Source organism: Abramis brama (genome assembly GCF_963993115.1).
Source record: "Abramis brama genome assembly, chromosome: 12".
Classification (NCBI taxonomy): domain Eukaryota; kingdom Metazoa; phylum Chordata; class Actinopteri; order Cypriniformes; family Leuciscidae; genus Abramis; species Abramis brama.
The window spans coordinates 6,537,800-6,561,153 of record NC_139974.1 but is presented as its reverse complement, the minus strand read 5'-3'; the positions used below and the strand labels follow the sequence as shown (position 1 = coordinate 6,561,153).

The following is a 23,354-nucleotide window of genomic DNA, read 5'->3' as shown; positions in this document are numbered from 1 at the left end:
TTGGTTACACATTTCCTGCCTGGAGTTTGGTTTTGTCAAAGTATTGTCAAAAGTATTGTCAAATTGGTCGTTCAACCACGTTGGTTAAGGTGGCAAATCTACTGCAGTAAAATCTAAATGCCAACAATATGAGATTTTATGCTTCATTTTGTGGATGTACTTGTAAAGCAATAGACAGCCTCATTATTCTCTCTTGGAGAATACAAACATATAATTTTACATCTTTTTATAGAGGCTATGACATATTTAAACATTCAAACATGGAGCAGTCGTGGCCTAATGGTTAAAGTATCAGACTGGTAACCCGAAGGTTTTGTGTGTGTGTGTGTGTGTGTGTGTGTGTGTGTGTACCACTCACTTCTCCTAATGTGTGTACCACTCACTTCTCTTAAATGGTGACAGTGGACAAGTTCTGAGTATGGGTTGCCATGCTTGGCATTTAGGTGTCACTTTTTTTTGTTTTTATAAATTCATTATTTCCTGTCTGTCTGTCTGTCTGTCTGTCTGTATAAGAGTGACATTTTATGTGACTTCCTTATTCTCAACAAACTCAAGCAGCACAAAAGACACGTCTTCTGTCAGGCTCATGAAATGGATTCAATCTATGAAAATTCTAGTTTCATACCAGTTGCTTCAGGTAAAACCTGCTCTCAATACAAAGGTAAAGGCAGAGGATGTGTTATCAGTATTTATTACAATTTCTATTTCTACTGCAGTAACTTATGTTTTTATTATGTTTTCTTACTTTCTTGTGTGTTCTTTCAACAATTACACAGCCATTTGACAGCCGCTTTTGTCCAGTGTGACATAGGCTACATTGCATTCAGACGCGTCATGCCTATTCAACCCAAGGGGAGCATGTGCGCCCTCAGATTTTTGAGCCAAATTCAGCTTCCAAAAGACAAAAAATTATATATTTTGCATTTGATAATTAACCATTTAAAGCGTACAATCACACAGGTGTGATTAGAACTCTCAGTGTGTCACGTTATCAACTACTGAATTCAAATCTATGTTGACGCTTTGGCTGGTGCTGAGCCACAGTATTGAACTGTTCAGTGCTTTCAACTAATGTTTATTTTATGTTTCTGACATTTACATACTGATGAGAACTAGCAAAACATGTATAGTTAAATATACAGTAGCCTACTATGGAAGTGGCAATAATCAATTCAAATATAATATGACAACGTGTTTTATTGATATCCGATAGTCTACATATTGTGTAACTATAAAGTTTACTCTAATCTTAGAATATTGTAGCTAGCCTACAAAATGAATAGTGCACCAAAGTTGTCGTCTTTTGGTGAATTTATTAGTTTTTATGCTAAAATGTCACACATCTGTCTAGGCGGCTCGAGCAGAGCCATAGATTTTTCGTGTGTGGACTGCGGGTGGTTGGGGAATCCAGTCACATTTAGTTATGAATTACATGAATCAAATGTATGATAGCATATTTTAAATTCAAAATGGTGAAATATCATAAGTTGAGTAGCTTGTATCTCTGGATATTACTGTTGGTTATCTTAGTTAAGGTTTAAATCAAATATCCAGTTGCTCTGGTTTTCTCTAGCAGCAGTTTTGTATGTTTTATTTTAAACATCCAGTTTGAAACTCCTAAGATCTTAAGATGTGAATTCTATTCTTCAAGCTAAACTTTCAGTACATATATTTTGTATATTTGAGTAACAATCAGTCACTCCGAGTTATGTCAGTAACTGACGAATGGGGGTTTCACTTAGAAGCCTATCACCTTTGAGTTCTTACAAAACGAGCCAATGGCAAAACAATGCCATGGGTCTGCGACTTAAACTTTTGTTCAAAGTCCTCGACCGTACCGCCGAAGAGGCCAGCCTAGGATATGGGGCAAGGCAAGGCAAGTTTATTTATATAGCACATTTCATACACAATGGCAATTCAAAGTGCTTTACATAGAAGAAATTAAAATAATAAAAGAAATAAGAATAATTAAAACAGTATAGAAAAATAGAATAAAATACAGTACAAACATTCGGACGAACAGTGGCACAGTGCTCATTCAGTAAATGCATAGCTAAACAGAAGTGTTTTGAGTCTGGATTTGAAAGTGACTACAGTAGGAGCACATTCTGATCTCCTCTGGAAGCTGGTTCCAGCTGCGGCTGGCATAATAGCTAAAAGCAGACTCGCCATGCTTAGAGTGAACCCTTGGTATCTCTAGCTGATATGATCCTAATGATCTGAGTGATCTGTTGGGTTTATATTCAGTGAGCATATCTGCAATGTATTGAGGTCCTAGGCCATTGAATGATTTAAATACCAGTAGTAATACTTTAAAATCAATCCTAAATTTAACTGGGAGCCAGTGTAAAGACCTGAGGACTGGTGTGATGTGTTCATATTTTCTGGTTCTGCTCAGAATCCTGGCAGCAGCGTTCTGTATGAGCTGCAACTGTCTTATGGTCTTTTTGGGAAGGCCAGTGAGGAGTCCATTACAATAATCCACCCTGCTGGTGATGAAAGCATGCACTAGTTTCTCGGTAACCCTTCCTTTTACAGTCCCCTAATTACTAGGTATTTACCTGGTAAATATATGGTAAGTTATAGTTGGTTATTGGTAATTACCACAGGTAACAAGAATGTAAATGCAGAGAAACTACAAACTAATTACTAGGTATTTACCGGGTAAATATATGGTAAGTTATAGTTGGTTATTGGTAATTACCACAGGTAACAAGTATGTAAATGCAGAGAAACTACAAACTAATTACTAAGTATTTACCTGGTAAGCATATGGTAAATTATAGTATTTTAGTGTGTAATTACTTAAGGTGATTAGTATGCAATTACAGAGAAACTACCAGGGAAAAAAACACCACTGTTAAATATCAACTCAACAAAGTACTGTGTACTTGTTACCTGTTTAGGTTGGTAATAACTCAGATTTAATTGTGTACTTCCTCAGAATGTAGGCAGCCAATTTTTAGAAACACCTCCAGTATTACCCATCAATTCAAGTTAGGTGTGTACTAGTTATCCTAAGGTTATGTTGGTAACAGTCCATGTTTATTTATTACTACCTTGAAATTAAGATGGTAGTTTCCAATAAATTACTTTGTCTTACATAGTTGTTGTTCATTGCTACATAATAATAAAATAATTTACCTTACACTTACCTGGTAACTACCCCGCAGGAACAGTTTTCCCTAATGTCATGGCACATCTTAAATACTGGGTATGTTCTTGCAGATGTTTTTACAATTTACTCAGTAAGTAAAGTGCAACTGTACTGTAAAATGAAGCCTTGTTTATTTCCATGGTATTACCGGAATTGTACCATATAACCTAATCATTCCCTTTTCCATAGTCACATTTTTTTTTACCTCGTATGTCCTGCAACGTTACCAAGGAAAACATGACAATTTACTCGGTAAGTAAAGTGCAACTGTACTGTAAAATGAAGCCTTGTTTATTTCCATGGTATTACCAGAATTGTACCATATAACCTGATCATTCCCTTTTCCATATAGTCACAATTTTTTACCTTGTATGTCCTGCAACGTTACCAAGGAAAACATGACAATTTACTCAGTAAGTAAAGTGCAACTGTACTGTAAAAGGAAGCCTTTTTATTTCCATGGAATTACTGGGATCTTACCCTATAATCTAATAGCTACGTAACTGTAGCTATTACAGATTATTGGGTAAAATCCCAGTAATTCCATGGAAATAAAAAGGCTTCCTTTTATAGTAAAGTTGCACTTTACTTACTGAGAATGTTCAACGTGATCTCATGAGAATACGTGTATATTTTTACGTAAAGTGTAATTCTACCGTACATTTACTTACGTTTTATACACACAGAAACGTATAATACTGACGTATTTACAGCACTAAAATGTAAAATGTTTACAAATTAACAGCACAAAAACGATTAGCCTACATGCATTTAAACAAGAATACACTTTAAAACCTTAAAAATACCTTATTTAATCGTTTAACCATTTTAATATTTAGTTTATTTACAGTGAGACACAAAATGCGTTTTCTCCAATAGAACAATAATACACCAACATAAATTCACAAAATACATCAATTTTATTATACTTGATATAATCCAAATCTTTAGAATCCATACGTTTGCAAGAAAGAGATCCAAATTCAGCCCTTTATCCAGTGAGTGATCTTCATCTCCATTTCACAGGCTATCACAAGCAGCGCAGTCCGTAACTGTCAAATCCCGCGCTCGTGATGAATTCAAAATTCAAAAATTGCGCCCTCAAGAAGCGTTACGACATGTTTTACGGCAGTGATATCAAACGCTCATTGGCTCTCACCTGTTCGTCCATGTTCGTCACAGATTGCAACATGCCGTATTTCAGTCGGTAAACTACATTTGAAATGGAGAAGCGTGCGCGCATTCACACAGAGGGAAGCCGGATTAACATTTTCATGGATTAATAACTTAAATTCTGCTCTGTACCTCATTCAAAACTATTATATACTGAGAGAGAGGACTGTGACTGCAACACATCGTCATGTGAACGACTTTTGGTACCGGTTTTGACATTTTCGCAATAAATAAATTATTGTGATTACACGTATGTTGTTTTTCTTCATAATTGTAGCCTATGTAGTTTTCAATCTTTGAAAATTACGTATTAATACTACTTATTAATGAGACCAGGCTGGAATGTTTTAGTTAAGTTGCAGAACACACATGGTAAAAGTTTGTGATTTCAAAAATGTTTAAGCAGCAAAGGATGTGGTAAGAGTCTGGTAATACAATAGAAATAAACAAGGCTTCCTTTTACAGTACAGTTGCACTTTACTTACAGAGTAAATTGTCATGTTTTCCTTGGTAACGTTGCAGGACATACGAGGTAAAAAAAATGTGACTATGGAAAAGGGAATGATCAGGTTATAGGGGTAAGATCCCAGTAATTCCATGGAAATAAACAAGGCTTCATTTTACAGTACAGTTACACTTTACTTACCGAGTAAATTGTCATGTTTTCCGTAACGTTGCAGGACATACGAGGTAAAAAAAATGTGACTATGGAAAAGGGAATGATCAGGTTATAGGGCAAGATCCCAGTAATTCCATGGAAATAAACAAGGCTTCATTTTACAGTACAGTTGCACTTTACTTACAGAGTAAATTGTAAAAACATCTGCAAGAACATACCCAGTATTTAAGATGTACCATGACATTAGGGAAAACTGTTCCTGCGGGGTAGTTACCAGGTAAGTGTAAGGTAAATTATTTGATAAACCCTCTATAAATGGGTGTAACAATGAACAACAACTATGTAAGAAAGTAATTTATTGGAAACTACCATCTTAATTTCAAGGTAGTAATAAATAAACATGGACTGTTAACAACATAACCCTAGGATAACTAGTACACACCTAACTTGAATTGATGGGTAATACTGGAGGTGTTTCTAAAAATTGGCTGCCTACATTCTGAGGAAGTACACAATTAAATCTGAGTTATTACCAACCTAAACAGGTAACAAGTACACAGTACTTTGTTGAGTTGATATTTAACAGTGGTGTTTTTTTCCCTGGTAGTTTCTCTGTAATTGCATACTAATCACCTTAAGTAATTACACACTAAAATACTATAATTTACCATATGCTTACCAGGTAAATACTTAGTAATTAGTTTGTAGTTTCTCTGCATTTACATACTTGTTACCTGTGGTAATTACCAATAACCAACTATAACTTAAACATATATTTACCCAGTAAATACTTAGTAATTAGTTTGTAGTTTCTCTGCATTTACATACTTGTTACCTGTGGTAATTACCAATAACCAACTATAACTTACCATATATTTACCAGGTAAATTCCTAGTAATTAGGGGACTGTAAAAGGAAGGGTTACCAGTTTCTCTAAGTCTTGTCTGGAAACAAAGCATCTAATTCTTGCAATATTTTTCAGATGATAGTATGCTGATTTAGTTATTGCTTTGACATGACTACTGAAACTAAGGTCTGACTCTAGTGACACACCGAGATTCCTGACTTGATTTTTAGTTGTTTGACCCCTAGAGTGAAGGTATGTGTTCACCTTGAGAACTTCATCTTTGTTTCCGAACGCAATGACTTCAGTTTTGTCTTTGTTTAACTGAAGAAAGTTTTGACACATCCAACTGTTGACTTCGTCAATGCATTGGCACAGGGAGTCAATTGGGCTGTAATCGTTAGGCGATAGGGCTAAGTAGAGCTGTGTGTCGTCTGCATAGCTGTGGTAAGCAATTTGGTTCTTTCTCATTATTTGGCTCATTGGGAGCATATACAGGTTGAACAGGAGTGGCGCAAGAATCGAGCCTTGAGGGACTCCGCATGTCATGGATGTCCACTCAGACTTATGATCTCCTATACTCACATAATAACCTCTCCCATCTAAGTATGACCTGAACCATTTTAGGACTATCCCAGAAAGCCCCACCCAGTTTTCCAGCCTGTCAAGAAGTATGTTATGATCGACAGTGTCAAATGCAGCACTAAGGTCAAGTAATACCAGCACTGATAATTTGCCTGAATCAGTATTTAAGCGAATATCGTTTATTATCTTTATGAGCGCTGTCTCTGTGCTGTGGTGCGGTCGGAAACCAGACTGAAAATTGTCAAAGGATCCATTCAAGCTCAAGAATTTGTTCAGCTGATTGAAGACAACTTTTTCAATGATCTTGCCTATGAAAGGAAGATTTTAGATCGGCCTATAGTTGCTTAATATAGTCTTATCCAGATTGCTCTTTTTCAGGAGGGGCTTGACAACTGCAGTTTTCAGGGAGTTTGGAAAACTCCCAGAGCGAAGTGAGACATTTACCACTTCTAGAAGATCTGCTTCTAAACTGTTTAACACACTTTTGAAAAATGATGTGGGAAGTGTGTCAAGAGCGCATGTTGATGTTTTAAGGTGCTGTACAGTTTCTTCCAAAATTTTGCCATCAATTTCTTTGAAATCAGACATAGTAACTAATTTCTCAGGTGGTTTGATCTGTCTGACCTCAGTGCAACTCAAGGATGTGCTGATCACCTTTCTGATATTACTGATTTTCTCAGAGAAGAAAGAAGCAAACTCACTGCACTTGTTCTCTGAGAGCATTTCACTGGGAATCTGGCTTGGAGGGTTTGTCAGTCTCTCTACAGTAGCAAAAAGAGTGCGTGTGTTGTTTAAATTGCTGTTTATCATATTTGAGAAGAAAGTCTGTCTAGCTTTGCCTAGTTCCATATTGAAAGCATGAAGGCTGTCTTTGTAGATGTTATAATGGACTACAAGTTTAGTCTTCCGCCACATGCGCTCTGCTTTTCTGCATTGTCTTTTCATAGTTTGCACTGCTGTTGAGTTTCTCCAAGGTGCTTTTTGTCTGCCACTCTTCTTCCTGACTTTCACAGGAGCAATATCATCAATTATACCTTTAACTTTTGAGTTAAAAGAATCAAGGAGAAAATCAACAGAGTCTGCAGATATGCTTGGTGTTAAGGATATAGCCTTCATAAATAGTACACTAGTGTTCTCATTTAAGCATCTCTTCTTGACAGACACAGATCTAGCTTCAGTGGCAGGAGAGATCAATATATCATATATATGATATATATCTTAATAACAATTAATGAAATGTTTAGACCCTTACTGATAAGTAAATCTAGAGTGTGTCCACGATTGTGTGTGGGTCCATGTATATGCTGAGTCAGATCAAAAGTTTTTAAAACAGTTTTGATTTCTTTTGCCATATTGTTCTCTGCACTATCTATGTGAATGTTAAAATCTCCTGCAATGGCAAAACAGTCAAACTCTGAGGTAATTGTTGATAACAGTTCTGTAAAGTCCTCAGCGAAGGCTGGAGAGTATTTTGGAGGCCTGTAAATAATGATAAGTAAAATGCGTGGAGCACCTTTCAACACAATACCCAGATATTCGAAAGAAGGGTAATTCCCAAATGATATTTGCTTACATTGATAGATATCTTTAAAAAGAGCAGCTAGACCCCCACCTCTCTTAACAGCTCTGCAGACACTCATAAAAGTAAAGTTTGGAGGGGCTGCTTCATTGAGGATTGTTGCACTGCAGCTGGCTTCTAGCCAGGTTTCATTTAGAAGCATAAAATCCAGGTTGTTTGTGGTTATTAAATCGTTGACTAGAAGTGATTTATTTTTAAGTGAACGAATGTTTAAAAGTGCTAACTTAACAGTCTTACTTTTTGTCCCCACATCAATCTTACTTTGACGTGTAATAGGCACCAGATTAGTTAGGTTTGCTGCACGGCTACTGAAGGCCTTAGATTTTCTATCTTGTAATAAAACAGCAATAGAGAAAGATACAGGCACACTGGGTTCCCGCTTGTTCTGTAAACATTTGAGAAAGTTACTGTTATCAGAGCGGGGACCCAAAAAACATCACTGAGAGCTGGTATCAGTTGTTTTTGGTTCACCTCGAGTAGATGGAGGAGGGTGTGGGCCCTGGCGTTGTGGCAGAGGCCGAAGAGCTCTCACAGGAGGGGGAGGGCGAGCTGGGCCCGCAGGCTTTGGTGGTAATGGTGCCTGTCGTTTTTTGGTTGGTATCTGGGGGCTTGCAGCAAAAGAGTGGGATAGTCTGGTTCCAGCATGCACCAGTTCTTCCATTTTCTGTGAGAAGCACAGTAGTGGCGATGCTGGAGAGAGGGATAGCGTGTCTGGTGAAAGGGGCTGTTGCTCTGGTGTTATAGGAGGTTGTGATATGCTGTCCTGGCTTCCCTGGCTGTTTTCCAGGAAGTTGTCCTTGGGTGCTGAAACTTCAAGCAGTTCTGATAAGTCTCTCTGTGGGCAGGGCTCAGCTGAGATTGTGTCCGTGAGCAGAGGTTGTTGTGGCGGAGTGGTGTTATCATTGTCCTTGTGTGATATGTCAACCGCATGTCCATTTTGCTGCTGAAGTGAAGTCCCGTGGTCATTCATACTGTGTCCAGGTGTGTGTGTGCCGTTCAGATTGAGTGGATTGGCACAAACTGCAGAAGGATGTATGAGGGAGAAGTAGAAATTGTCCTTTAACACTCTTGAACCAAGTTTGTTTGGGTGATGGCCATCCCGATGAAAAAGTTGTCTCTGACTCCAGAAAAGATTGAAATTGTCAATGAAGTTTACTCCGTTTATATTGCAGGTTTTTTGCAGCCATGTATTTAGCCCAAGCAACCGTGAAAACCTGTTTGTTCCTCTTGCTGGGAGAGGTCCACTGATGAATGTTTGAACTTTCAGTCTTTTAAGTGTTTCAAAAAGTTCATTGAAATCCTTCTTAAGGAGTTCTGACTGCTCTTTATGAATATCATTCTTCCCCACATGTATGATGAGTCGATTTGCAGTCTTATGTTTCATCAGAATGTTCTGAAGTTCCCTGTTTACATCAGAAGTTGTTGCTTGTGGAAGGCAGCATGTAGTTGTATCACTGCTGCTAATGTTTCTGATTGTGGAGTCCCCCACTATCAGAGTCCTGGGCTCGGCTGTGCTCTGAGCTGAGTGCCGCTGTCTGCTCGACCTTGAGCGCCAGTTAGCATCAGTGTTAGCTACTGGCCCATTCAGTCTGTGTTCGATCACATTCATCACATTTGGGGATTCCTCATTTACATTCATTAGTACTTCAAATCTGTTCTCAAGATGTATAGGCGGTGGTAGGAGACCAGTGTTTGCAATCCTTGTCAGAGCTGTATCTGGGGTAGAAGATGCTACTGCGGCAATATGTGATGCTCGTGACAATCTGATGTCTCGAGTGCCTTTGGGTCTCGCTCCCTGTTTGTGCCATCGATTAGTAAGTCGATCGGCTTGTTTCTCTACCTGTCGAGGAGCACTAGTTTCATGGGACTCACCGGTATGCTGAGGGTGTCCATGACGAAGCTCTGTTGTGTGCTCCGTCTGGTTTGGTGGTCCCGTAAGTAACTTTGTTTCGAGAACTGCAATCCTTTGTAAAAGTCTGTGGCAGTTAGTGCAGCAAGTAGATTCTTGAACCTGAAGAGGCATTTTCTCTCTTATCCGTATGAATGTAGGCAGTTGTGTTTTCCTTTCCCGGAATGTAAGCTGGTCGGGTAAAAGAATTCTGCGTTTTTGTAGTAATCCAAACTTTGTTGTCTGAGCACTGTGCAGTTTGCTGAAGTTAAAATTAGGTGATAAAAGGAAATAAAATATAAAAATATAGGAGATAAAATGTAAAAGCGATAGAGCAAAGCGCGGAGCAGTAAGCAAGAGCGTCCGAACAGTAGCTGAGCAGGAAGTTTCTGTTATGGGGGAGTTGAGGAAAGGGATTCGCTCAACCTCCCGAATATCACACCAGGACGCTCCGCCTCCCACGTCTGGGCCGGTCATTCTGCCTCACTGCCCCATTGTGGGTACGTCCAGCCCGTTCTCATCCTAGGGCGTCATATATTGACGCTCGTGACATTTCGTCGACATCGAACGCACATGGCACCCTTTAGCGTCAATATGAGACGCAGATAGAAATGGGCCAGAAGGCGCCTCCTAGCGGTCTAACCCTAACCCTACACTAGACCTAAACCTACCCATAACCGAACAAAGCTCTGTGCGTCTCATATTGACGCTAAAGGGTGCCATGTGCGTTCGATGTCGACGAAATGTCACAAGCGTCAGTATTATGACGCCCAAGGATGAGAATGCGTTGGTACGTCTGTGGTTCACATGACCCCGCTGGTTCAGTTTTTGGGAGGCTGGTTAGAGCTTCCCATTCTGTCCCGCTGGCCATCAGGCTCGGCTATGAGATTAAATTTGCACGGTCCCTTCCCCGCTTTTGGGGAGTCCGCTATACCATACTGGCCCCGCGGCCAGCTGTGCGTTAGTGCATCCAAGCCGAGGGTCCCCTCGGTCAGGATATAGAACCAGCGGCAGTGGGAAGAGTCTGGGGAGGCAAACAGATCAACGACTTTCGTGACGACACGAGGAGACAGGGCTAGCCAGAATGTAAATACCGTGTACTGGTATGCCTGCCCCTCGAAAGTAAACAGTAGAAATGGTCTGTGTCGAGGAAGAATGGAGACATGAAAGTATGCGTCCTTCAGGTCGATCGCTGGAAACCAATCCAACGGACGGACACATTCGAAAATGCGTTTGGCTGTCAACATCTTGAATGGAAGCCTGTGAAGGGTTTGGTTCAAGATGCGCAGGTCCAGGATTGGTCGTAACCCACCGCTGTTCTTAGTTACAATGAAGTAGGGGCTGTAGAAGTCGGACTTCTTTTCGGCTGGAACGAAGGTCGCGATCGTATCCTTCACCAGTGCATATGCATCCCGTACTCGGGTCATGTGTATATTCTAAGTCCTCCCTACGGGTAGGCGCTGTGTTACATATTCCACCTGGGATATGCCACCCAGTGTACCTTGGTATTCTTGCATTAAGCCTAGCCCTTTGTCCGTGCTAATCTCACGACAGGGAGCTCAAACTTGCCCAGGGCACTGGAAGACAGCCGCTGTGGCGTGATTGAATTGGGACCCCCATTCGTCTGTCACTGACGTAACTCGGAGTGACTGAACGAAAGGGAACGTCTAGGTTACGTATGTAACCCTCGTTCCCCTGCCACAACCGCTGTACTGCTGGAACAGCCGGGAGTTCAGTCTCTGCTCCTCAGCATAACATAATGCCTCGCTGCTCCTTTTATACCCACGCGGTGGGGCGGAGTTGCGCTATGCAAATTCCACAGACACATGGCATTGTTTTGCCATTGGCTCGTTTTGTAAGAACTCGAAGGTGATAGGCTTCTAAGCAAAACCCCCAATTGTCAGTCACTGACGTAACGTCTCCGTTCCCTCCTCAGGGAACGAGGGTTACATATGTAACCGAGACGTTCTCAGGACAACAGGACAAAGTTCATAAAATGTCTGGTTGGGGCAACTTGTCACACATGTTGAAAATGCATTTTGCATAATATATATTGCAGAAATGTTATAAATGTAAATTCAGGAATAGTTACTGGCAGAAATTTTGTGCTGATTCAAGGATTCAGATTTGAGAAATAACATCTCATCAAACTTCTGACCCCAGGTAACTCCACTGAAGAGCAAGAGCGAGAGAGGGAAGTTCATCTCCCTAAGTGGACTAAAGTTCTTCTGATTGTCTTTATTGTTTTTGCTCTTGGGAGTCTCTGTATTCTAGGGATTCTGTGTGAGTAGTGCAATTTAATTAATTACACATTTTCCGGTAATTAATCATGATTAATTAACATTAAAGTTTTTAATATATTTTTATATAATTTTTTTACATTGAATCTCCAAAATAATGTAGAAACAAAGATTGTATATTTTATATAACGTCACACCATTTATTTCCATCAAGAGATGAATCCAGAGTCCAGCACTCTGTAAAGTCTCCTCCAGCACATCCCAAAGACATTCAATGAATTTAAGGTCTGGACTCAAAGGAGGCGATTCTTCTGAAAATGATTCTTCATACTCCTCAAAACCATTCTTTCACAATTTGAGCCTGACGAATCTTGACATTGTCATGCTGAGAAATGGCCATGATTTGTCTTCCATGGTTGTTTAAGAAATGAAATGCTACACACTCCATCAATTAGGGTTAGAAGAACTATTGCCAAACATATAATATGCTAGAAACATACTCTTATTGTTCCGAATATAAGAGTGTTTTTTTCTTGGAAATAGGTTACATCTGAAAAAATGGGGTCTTATATCCAGGGTCTAGATTTCTACGGCAATAATACACCTGCAACAATAAGAAGAGCCAAATACGTATAAAACGAGTGTTTCCCCCAGGACTGAAGCGACCCGCTCTGGACTGCATGTTAAAATTCACGAATAGTTGCTGATAGAAATTCTGTGCTGATTCAAGGGTTCAGATTTCAGAAATAATGTCTCATCAAATTTCTGACCCCAGGAAACTCCACTGAAGAGCAAGAAAGAGAGAGGGAAGTTTACAGTGCCATGTGAGTGTGACCTCATGATGGCAAATGACCGCCCAGAACAGAGAGGTTAAATGTCAGGCAAGTGAACCAGCAACTGAGGAGACGTTATGATACAAACATTATGCTCATGAGATAAGTGCAGAGGAGTCAAACAACTCTCATTAAGCAGATGAAAAATACGACGTGTCAGAGTATAAGATTAGAAGATGGCGAGCCCAAAAAATGCTAACGGTCAAACAAAAGCTTAAAAGCATCATCTTTGAAGAAATTGACAGGCAAGTGTGTCAGTACATAGCCAGAGCAGTCATCCAGCTAAAGGCACTGGATATCACCAAAGAGCTGAACATACCAGAAGCGAGGCCCATCATTTCTTACTTCGGCTAGGTACTGACAAACTTGCCTGTCAATATCCTTGCTTAAGTATGATGCGGCGTAATGGATTAGCATTATGCCACAGAAAAGTCTTTCCCAGCACCTGCCCTCCGTCTTCAGGGAGAAACTGCTGTTTTTTTAGGGAAAGAAATTCATACCCCCTTGATTAGATAGGTAATGCGGATCGCCAATTGTTTTGTCATGCCAACATCTGTCACTGTACACACACACACAAAAAGGTGAGGAATCAGTTATTGTGAGATCTACTGGAAATGAGAACTGCAGGTTATTTTTATGGTATACCATAAATACCATTGTCTTATATTTGGAACAATATAGTAATAATCACTGGAATAATGATCCAATCATAGACTTAAGCATTTGCCTATTTAAAACCAAACAGTGTGTGTGTGTGTGTGTGTGTGTGGTATCACTGCTACTGCTTTTAATCTTCAAGTCAAGTCATGTATTTTTGTGCATGTCTTCAATCAGATATCAGTGATTCAATGAAACCGTCTGCCCAACAAACGAATGGTACAAGTGAGTAAAATATATTTAATGCACCAGTACAGCAACATTAACTGTGCACAAAGATACATGAATATGAGAGTGACTTTGTCTGTTTTCTTTTCTCCACCATTCTCTTCATAACGGTTTCTGTACCAGCCATGGTGAGAGAGCTTGAGGAACTTACAGCCAACTACACCAGTAGGTTAAGTAACGTTCAGATTCATACATATAAAAATGTATCACAGTTCTTTTTGTTCAGTAAATACAAGTCAGTCATTTGAACACATTTCTCCAACCATTTGTTTTCTTCCTTTTTCATAACTGTTTCTGTACCAGTCATGGCTCACAGACAACTACGCCAGACTGCAATTCTCTTTCACACCCATGACACAGGCTTAGACAAAGTGTTCTGCACACTGAACCAAACTTTGATTAACTTCAAGAGTATTGTGTTCTGAAGAATGGATCATTTTCATCCTGATTGTGTTTGTTTTTGGCCTTGTCATTCAGATTACAAAGAAAAGTTTGATGCGCTCCACAACCAGCATGAGGAGACACTTAGAAAGCTGAACAGATTAAATCGTATGTCTTCAGATTTGAGTCTTGTGCAAAGTTAAAAGACATTCATTACACACATACTGTACTATAAATAAGCACAATTACTAAAAATGAGTGAAATAATGAATAACTGAATTGTCTCTCTTTCTCAAAAGCCAGCACAGGTTGTGCACTTTGTGCCGTAAACTGGATTTATTCTGGGGGAAAGTGCTACTACTTCTCTATGGTCAAGATGAACTGGACACAGAGTCGAGATCACTGTGTGAGTCGAGGAGGACATCTAGTGATCATAAACAGCAAAGCAGAGCAGGTGTGTTCTGCACTTCATCACTTCATTTACAGTATATTAATCCCCTTCACTTCTGTAACATGATGTATAGTTAAACAAAAAATGTATGCATTGATGATCATGGTTTAAAGAAGTCTCTGATGGTCTCAGAAGATTGAGTGAAAGTTAGCATCTTGTTCAAAAGACTTGTGAAGAAACAACCAGGCTTGGCTTGTTCACCGATCAAACATGTCAAAAGCCTTAAATTTGATGCATGATATCTAAAAAGGAAAGTAGTTCCCCTTCGAGGGAACTCGCACTGCGTCGTCGTCGTGACGACACTATGGGAACGCCCCCAGCGTAACGCATCTGAAGTATGAATGAAATCTGTCCAATCCTGATTGGTGCTGCGTCATGACGTAGTAGATGACGGCATACCCGGAAGCTACAAAGGGACGCCGGCTCAAACACACGTTAGCTTTTTGCTCTTCAGCTGAAGCGCTCTGTGTTTGTCAGTCTTATTTATTGTTGTCTGTCCTTTCACAAGTCACAAGCATTAAAATGAGCGAGCAGTTTAAAAGGTGTGTGCATCCGTGTCCGCGCTATATTTCGGGCTCGGACACACACCAGCTGTGTGTGTATTGTCTCGGCGTGCAGCACGCTAGGGCGGCTCTCGAGGGAGCCGCTTGCAGCGAGTGTGATAAGCTGCCGCTGAGAACGCTGCGCTCACGGCTCGCTGTGTTTGACCAGCACGGCCAGGCTCGCGAGCCTCGCGGTTCTGGACCCGCTGTTGCCGAGGCACAGCGGCGTCGCAGATCGTGGGGCTCACAAATGGATCTATCAGCGGGACTTGGGACTGCTACGGCATCTTCCCAGTCCTCGTCTGATGATTCAGATGTTCTCCCGCCCCGTGTGGAAGCCCGCGAGGCGGCTTCTTCCCGCGAGGCGGAAGATCAGATGTTACAGTTGTCTGGTTCTGAGGAATCAGACAATTTGAACATCGAGCCGGGTGATGCGTTAGAGAGTACACAAACGCACGCACCCGCTCAAGAGGAGCTTGTGGATGTTTTGACGCGCGCTGTGGCCAAACTTAATATCGATTGGCCGCAGGAGGAACCTCAAATTCAGCCGCCCAGTAAGCTGGATGAGAGGTTCTTCAAGCGCAGATCTCAACCTCCACGCCGGGGTCTTCCTTTTTTCCCCGACTTACACAATGAGTTGTGTAAGTCGTGGGATAAACCATTCTCAGCCAGGCTCTCTAATCCCCCAGTTCTTGATTTTGCCAATATTTTGGGGGCGGCTGAGTCTGGTTATGGGAGATTGCCTCGGGTAGAGGAAGCTCTCGCGAGCTATCTCTCCCCTGAGGCCGCATCGTCCCTTAAGGCCCCGGTACTGCCCACTAAGCCGTGTCGAGACACTTCAGCGCTGGTGGGCAGGGCTTATATGGCGGCTGGGCGTGCTGGTGGCTGTTTGCACACAATGTCAGTGTTGCAAGCCTACCAGGCCGACCTCCTTAAGGAGCTGGATGAAGGCCAGGGGCCTTCTCCAGAGGATATTCTGGAGCTCAGGAAGCCCACCGATTTGTCTCTCCGCATCACCAAGGAGACGGCCCGTGCCATCGGCCGCTCCATGGCTGGTTTGGTGTGTGTGGAGAGACATTTGTGGCTGAATTTATCGGGGATGAAAGAGAAAGAAAAGCATTTTCTCTTGGATTCCCCGATCTCGCCTTCTGGCCTTTTCGGTGGCGCGGTTGATACCGTTGTTGGAAGGTTTCAGGAGGTGAGAAAGCAGTCGGCGGCCTTCCAGCAATACCTCCCCCGTCGCCCCAGCTCCTCTAGGAAGGCTGCCTCTAAGGGGCAGCCTCAGCCGTCTACCAGCTCCTCGCACCGTCAGGTGCAAAAAGAGAGTGTCGCCTCCCAAGCCCCTCCCGAGGGAGCCTGGCAGAGGAGGCGGCGCTCTAGAGGTAAGCCTTCGGAGCCTAAGGTCGATCTGAGGACCGTCCTTCAGGCGAAGAAGGCTTCCTCTAAGCGGTCCTAATTGCGGCCGGACCGCTGAGAGCTGTCCCCCCCCGGGATGGAGCGATCGAGGTCGCCTCCCTCCCGGAGCTCTCGGGAAATCAGTGCTGTGTTCCCGCCGTCCAGTACGCTTCGGGCCACACTGATTTCCCGCGCACGCACGCCGCTCCAGCCGCCTCAAATAAGACCTGCGGCTGGGCAGCGAACGCGTACGCACACCGAAAATCATTCTCGACTGCTCCCTGCCGGTCAGCCGCTTCAGGGGGTCGGGAACGAGGCTCGGTTGACACCCGAGGCCAGCCTCGAGAGGCTGGTTCCCTTAGTAGATTATCTCGGCGCATGGTCATGCCTTCCGAATATATCTGCGTGGGCCCTGCGTACTGTAGAGCTGGGTTACAGACTGCAGTTCAGCTCCCCCCCCCCGAAGTTCAACGGGGTGGTCTGGACTGTGGTCGGCCCAGAGCAGGTTCGGGTTATGGAACAAGAAGTTCAATCCCTGTTGGTAAAAGAGGCCATAGAACGTGTTCCTCTGCCACACAGGGAGTCCGGGTTCTACAGCCGGTACTTCATAGTTCCCAAGAAGGATGGGGGGTTGCGTCCAATAATAGATCTCAGGCACTTGAATCGTTCTCTGAGGAGATTCAGGTTCAAGATGCTCACAATTCCAGCCATCGTGAGTCAGATCCAGTTCGAGGACTGGTTTGTCACGATAGATCTGAAGGACGCATACTTCCATATCTCCATCCTTCCATGTCACAGGAAGTTCCTGAGGTTCGCTTTCGGGGGCGAAGCGTACCAATATCGGGTTCTTCCCTTTGGCCTAGCTCTTTCCCCTCGCACCTTCACCAAGTGCATGGATGCAGCGCTGGCTCCGCTGAGACTCCAGGGCATTCGTGTACTCAATTACATCGACGACTGGCTAATATTAGCCAAGTCGTACGATATGGCAGTTCGACATCGAGATGTCGTTCTCGCTCATATCAGGTGCTTGGGGCTGAGACTCAACACGAAGAAAAGCGTGTTGACGCCCTCCCAGAGGACTACCTTCCTGGGAGTGGTATGGGACTCCACGACGATGCGGGCACAAATGTCTCCTGCTCGGGTGGGTTCCATACAGGCGGTGGTCTCCAGAGTGAAGCTAGGCCACAACCTCACTGTGAAGCAGTTTCAAATACTGCTGGGGCACATGGCAGCAGCGTCCAGCGTCATACCTTCTGGCCTGCTGCACATGAGACCCCTACAGTGGTGGTTGAGAGCCAAGGGGTTTTCCCCGAGGGGAAATCCGTTCCGTATGATCAGAGTAACGCGCAGATGCCTTCGTTCTCTCGTCATATGGAGGAAACCTTGGTTCCTGTCCCAGGGACCAGTGTTGGGAGCGTCATGTTGCCGGAAAACCGTTTCAACAGATGCCTCCCTCACTGGTTGGGGCGCGGTCATGGACGGCCGCTTTGCGAGAGGTCTGTGGGAGACCCGGCACTCTTCCTGGCACATCAATTGCCTGGAAATGCTGGCGGTCTACAGAGCTCTGAGGAGCTTTTTCCCAGACCTCTGCGGCCACCATGTCCTGATACGCTCGGACAACACTTCCGTTGTCGCGTATCTGAATCACCAGGGGGGTATGAGGTCGCGCCATCTATGCAGACTGGCACACCAGATCCTCCTGTGGTCCCAGGGGAAACTGTCGTCTCTCAGAGCGATGTATGTCCCCGGGGACCAAAATCAGGGAGCAGACGTCCTGTCGAGGCAGGGGCTGAGGCCCGGGGAGTGGCGGCTCCACCCAGAGGTGGTGGAAGCCATGTGCGTGAGATTCGGCCCAGTGGAAGTGGATCTGTTCGCGTCTCGAGAGACGTCCCACTGCCCACTGTGGTTTTCTCTCAGGCATCCAGCTCCGCTGGGGTTGGATGCCATGATGCAGACGTGGCCGAGGCTGCGTCTGTACGCATTTCCCCCGATCGCTCTGCTCCCGGGAGTCTTGGAGCGGGTTCGCCGAGAGGGGATCAGTCTACTTTTAGTAGCACCCCGCTGGCCGACCCGAGTTTGGTTCTCGGACATTATAGCTCTGCTAGACGGCCTCCCGTGGCAGGTCCCTCTGAGGAGGGATCTGCTGTCTCAGGCAGGGGGCACAATATTTCACCCCCGGCCAGAGCTGTGGAACCTTTGGGTCTGGCCCCTGAGGGGGCTCGGTACCTAGAGGCTGGCCTGTCGGCAGACGTTGTCGAGACCTTACTCAGCTCCAGGGCTCCCTCTACCAGGAGACTGTACAGCCTGAAGTGGAATGTGTTTTCCACTTGGTGTAGAGAGCGTGAGGTGGACCCAGTTAACTGCCCAGTGGCTTCAGTGCTGGAGTTCCTCCAAGATCGTTTCTCCGCCGGTCTAACCCCGTCCACACTAAAGGTGTATGTGGCTGCCATTGCGGCTTTCCACTCGCCTGTAGGTGATGGGCCTTTGGGGAAGCACCATCTGGTTGTACGTTTCCTCCGTGGGGCTCGGAGGATGAGGCCTGCGGCTCGCTCCAGAGTTCCAACCTGGGACCTGGCGGTGGTACTTGAAGGGTTGGCTGAGGCCCCCTTCGAGCCACTGGAGTCGGCTGAGGCAAAGAACCTGACCCTTAAGGTGGCCTTTCTCCTTGCTATCACCTCTCTGAGGAGAGTGGGGGATCTCCAGGCCTTGGCTATAATGCCAACTTGCCTGGAGTTTGCCCCTGGCGGAGTTAAGGCCATCTTACACCCTAGACCGGGCTATGTGCCCAAGGTGCCATCTAATGTGGCACGGTCAGTGGTTCTTCAGGCTTTCCATCCTCCACCTCACGTGACGGCGGAAGAGGGGAGACTTCACCTGCTCTGCCCAGTCAGAGCCCTGAGAGTGTACCTTGAGAGGTCCTCTCAGTGGAGGAAGTCAGACCAGTTGTTGGTGTGCTTTGGTTCACCCAAGAAAGGGCTGCCTGCATCCAAGCAGACAATCAGTAATTGGATTGTTCAGGCTATAGCCACGGCTTATCAGGTGCGCAATCTGCCTTCACCTATAGCTGTGAGGGCTCATTCTACCAGGAGCATGGCCTCCTCGGTAGCCCTCCTTTCTGGAGCCTCGCTTCAAGATATTTGCGAAGCGGCTGGGTGGGCCACTCCGCACACCTTCATAAGATTTTATAGTCTGCAACTCCCTGTGACGCCTGGCGCCAGAGTGCTCGCGTCCTAAGTGTGCCTGGTCTTCCAGCTTCACACTAGGGTGGCGTGCTTACGGTGTGGCATAGTGGGCATTGCGTTCCCATAGTGTCGTCACGACGACGACGCAGTGCGAGTTCCCTCGAAGGGGAACGTCTCGGGTTACGACTGTAACCCTTGTTCCCCGAGAAGGGAACGAGACACTGCGTCTCGCCGCCACACCTATCACGTTAAGAGCGCTTGCTTCATCGCAAAGTAGCTAACGTGTGTTTGAGCCGGCGTCCCTTTGTAGCTTCCGGGTATGCCGTCATCTACTACGTCATGACGCAGCACCAATCAGGATTGGACAGATTTCATTCATACTTCAGATGCGTTACGCTGGGGGCGTTCCCATAGTGTCGTCACGACGACGACGCAGTGTCTCGTTCCCTTCTCGGGGAACAAGGGTTACAGTCGTAACCCGAGACGTTTCAGCAAAGGAGCACATTATTACATTTTGAATCAATTTGTTGCCTAAAAAATAAAAAAAAATAAAAAAATATATATATTAATTCATTTAGAATAACATGCCATGATTAATCATTCTCAATAAATCCAATGAATAGTCAATTTTGATTTCCCACTGACATTAAATATTAGGCTACACATTTCTCTGCTCGAAACCTTATGTGCATTATAATATGTCACAAGACAAAACATTTTTTTTTCTCCATCAGGATTTTCTGACCTCTAAAGTTAAAGTGACGCACTGGATTGGTCTTAATGATTTGGACACTGAGGGACACTGGGTCTGGGTGAACAACCAGCCACTAAATGATTCAGCAGAGTAAGAGCTTCATTAATCTTGACAATACAACCTCTGCATTAAAACTAACAATACTTCAAGATAATTAGTAGGTTGCTACCAAACAGAACCAATTATTATTTTTTTTCATCCTGTAGATTCTGGATAAAGCGAGAGAATGGAGTCAGAGAGCCTGATAACTGGACTAAAGGCCATCCTGCCGGTGAAGACTGTGCTAGTCTGGGACATCCAGCGGGAGAGACAGATTTCTGGACGGACGCTTTCTGTTTCCAAGAGAAAAAATTTGTGTGTGAAGCTGCTGCCCCGGTTTAATTCATCCCTCCTGAATAGTTCACCCAAAAGTTGGCAGTCTGTCATTTACTCAAACCAACTGTTGTGAAACAAAAGACATGCATGTAAATTAATGGCACCCCTGCCTGGATGCAAAGTACACACACTGCGTACCTTGACATCACCAGCATTTCAATATGTCTTGTTTAACATTGTTTCTAAATCATGTATGCATATGTCAGTAATCATGTATGCCAATTAAAAACAGGGGCTGACTTTTCCTTTGCCATGAATGTTTCCTGCGATTCAGTGAGAATGCAATATAGTTTTGTAGCCCCGTTTACATGTAGCATTGTATTCCGATTATAACCAGTTTAAAAGTCCAATCAGAATGAAAATGCTCCATGTCAACACCTCAATCGGAATAAAAATGCTCAAACCGATTGAAATTTCAGTCGGATTGAAGGGGGTGGAATAAACCTTTTCATGAACAGATCAAACGAAAGATTACACCATGTAAACGAGCTGATCTGATTACACTTTTGAGTGTACGTCTTTCTGCGCATGCCTGGTTTTGCGCCAGATAATTCTGTCAGCTAACATAATGCCTTCTGTTTGTGATCCGATGTGGATTCTGATCACAGTATAAGGTAGGAATATTTATAGCCGATGCAAAAAACTATGCACGCTAAATATTACCATAGTAAACATGGTAAATATGAACGCTTGAAGAAATCAGACAAATCATATAGGTTATCATAATCCTGTTTTTATTTTATCTGTCAGTAGCCTGCGTCTAATAGCCTACCGGACTATCCTCTTTTTCTCTGACTGAAAATATAACTGTATCCTTCTGGGAGAGAGTGCTAAAGCTCCAGGTCATATTTTTGGTGGCATATTTGAAGAAATTATCATTCTTTCTAAATGTGATGTAATATGTCCTGTAAATAAACAGACACAGACGCGACTGAATAAGTTGTGTGTCCTCTTTCTTTTGTGAAATAGACGTTCACAATTGTCTAAACGTCTAAACGTCATAAACGGTAAACCAGTTTATTTCTGTGTGACTAATGTGCAATTTTGACACAAATTAATTCATTATGATCAATGTATCGCTTTTTATTGTAAACCTGTGGTAAAATATCGACATGAATTTCAAAACTCTGGGCAAAATTATTTATTGAGGTATTCTGAATGAAATGACTGTCTGTCATGTAAACACGGAAATACAAATAATAATAAAAAATAACTCGGAAATACAAAAAATTGTTTATTTTTTTTTACTATTTTAATTCCAAAACTCAACTATCATGTAGGATAAACTCGAAATTACAAATAGGCCTAAAAATCATTAAAATCGTGAACTCAAGTCTCATTATGAAACAAACACAATGACTGCGCTTTAACAGCAACATCCAATCAAATCACTCCTCCTCGTAGCTGCCTGCATGTGCACTTTCCCTGGCCTCACGGCTGCAACTTGCGCTCTCTTCATCTACTCTATAACATAAAAAGGGGACAGAAAGGTTGTATTTCTTTGTGCGTATAGAATAACAGAAACAACAGAGGTGAAAATGCACTACCTCCTCAGATTGGGTTGCGCTGGAGGCCCGGTGCTGACATATTTCGTGGAGGATTCCACTGCTGCCAACACTCTCGGCTTTCCCATTATGAATTTGTGGAATTTTCCACAGCTCATTTGTAAATTCATTTTTACTTTAATTTCGTTGTGGACCAGGTTAATTGAACATCTGTTTCTAACATCAGTCCAGCCACCTTTCATGATGGAAAACACCCGCTCTGAGTAAGTATTGCTCACGGGAATGCTCAGGACGAAGGACAGCAGCTTAGAATACTGTGGGAATGCAGACCTGCTCTTTAGCGCTTGGGCCCAAAGCTCACCTACAGGGTGGCTGTGTGTCGCCAGTTTTGGCAAGACATCCTGCAGAGCACAATTCTCGTTGTAGAGCTCATCCATGTCAAGATCCTCATCCATTTGAAGGGCGGATACAACTGTGGTCAATTGCCGGTAGCTTATGTCTTGCCTTTCCTTAAGGTTGAAACACTGGAGGTTGAACATGCAGGTGCCCAGTTTCGGAGAAGTTGAACCATTTCTCCAGGTATTGCTCCGCGGTATCATAGAAGCTGATCAATTCTTCACGGAGCCTGTCAACCCTGAAAGTAACAGAGGACGCGAAGACACTGTCAACTTTTGCTCCGAAGAAAGCATCTTTTTTGCGCTGTTGGAGTTTGGTTCGGAGGTCGTTCATCAGCACATAGACTCTTCAACTGAGGTGAGATTGTCACTCTCAAGACTCAGCACAGCACCTAGAGAAAATCTTGCAGCTCGCTGCATTCATCTTCCTCTCCATGCTCGTTACCCCGGAGCGCATCCCAGATGACACAGGGGCACTCTTCGCCTCCCAGCGACAAGTAGCTCTGCACAGCTGGCCAGGTGTTGATAAGTCTGTCAATTGCAGGGAGCAGGCTCAACCAGCGTGTCGGGA

At 43.6% G+C, this 23,354-nt stretch overlaps 1 protein-coding gene across 3 annotated transcripts; it reads left to right on the top strand.

The window, feature by feature from the left end:
• Nucleotides 1-414: 414 nt before the first annotated feature.
• LOC311093367 (asialoglycoprotein receptor 2-like) lies at nucleotides 415-22,004 on the top strand. 3 transcript variants are annotated; one of them, XM_084130708.1, is made up of 8 exons: nucleotides 415-661; nucleotides 12,009-12,128; nucleotides 13,753-13,800; nucleotides 13,927-13,968; nucleotides 14,281-14,352; nucleotides 14,484-14,638; nucleotides 20,489-20,598; nucleotides 20,715-22,003. In XM_084130708.1, the coding sequence occupies exons 1-8, from the start codon at nucleotides 592-594 to the stop codon at nucleotides 20,887-20,889; spliced, it is 792 nt and encodes a 263-aa protein (XP_083986834.1). In that variant the 5' UTR covers nucleotides 415-591; the 3' UTR covers nucleotides 20,890-22,003. The 3 variants fall into 3 exon arrangements, with proteins under 3 accessions (XP_083986834.1, XP_083986836.1, XP_083986835.1); XM_084130710.1 differs by lacking the exon at nucleotides 415-661 and adding an exon at nucleotides 12,861-12,966 and having other exon boundaries at nucleotides 14,281-14,382; nucleotides 20,715-22,004; XM_084130709.1 differs by lacking the exon at nucleotides 415-661 and adding an exon at nucleotides 12,300-12,966 and having other exon boundaries at nucleotides 14,281-14,382; nucleotides 20,715-22,004.
• The last annotated feature ends 1,350 nt before the right edge of the window (nucleotides 22,005-23,354 follow it).

Coding starts and splice junctions, on each gene's coding strand:
- LOC311093367 (XM_084130708.1), top strand. CDS start 592: ATGGATTCAATCTATGAAAATTCTAGTTTCATACCAGTTGCTTCAGGT. Junction 12,129..13,752: donor CTGTATTCTAGGGATTCTGT/GTGAGTAGTGCA, acceptor GTCTTCAATCAG/ATATCAGTGATTCAATGAAA. Junction 20,599..20,714: donor CCACTAAATGATTCAGCAGA/GTAAGAGCTTCA, acceptor TTCATCCTGTAG/ATTCTGGATAAAGCGAGAGA.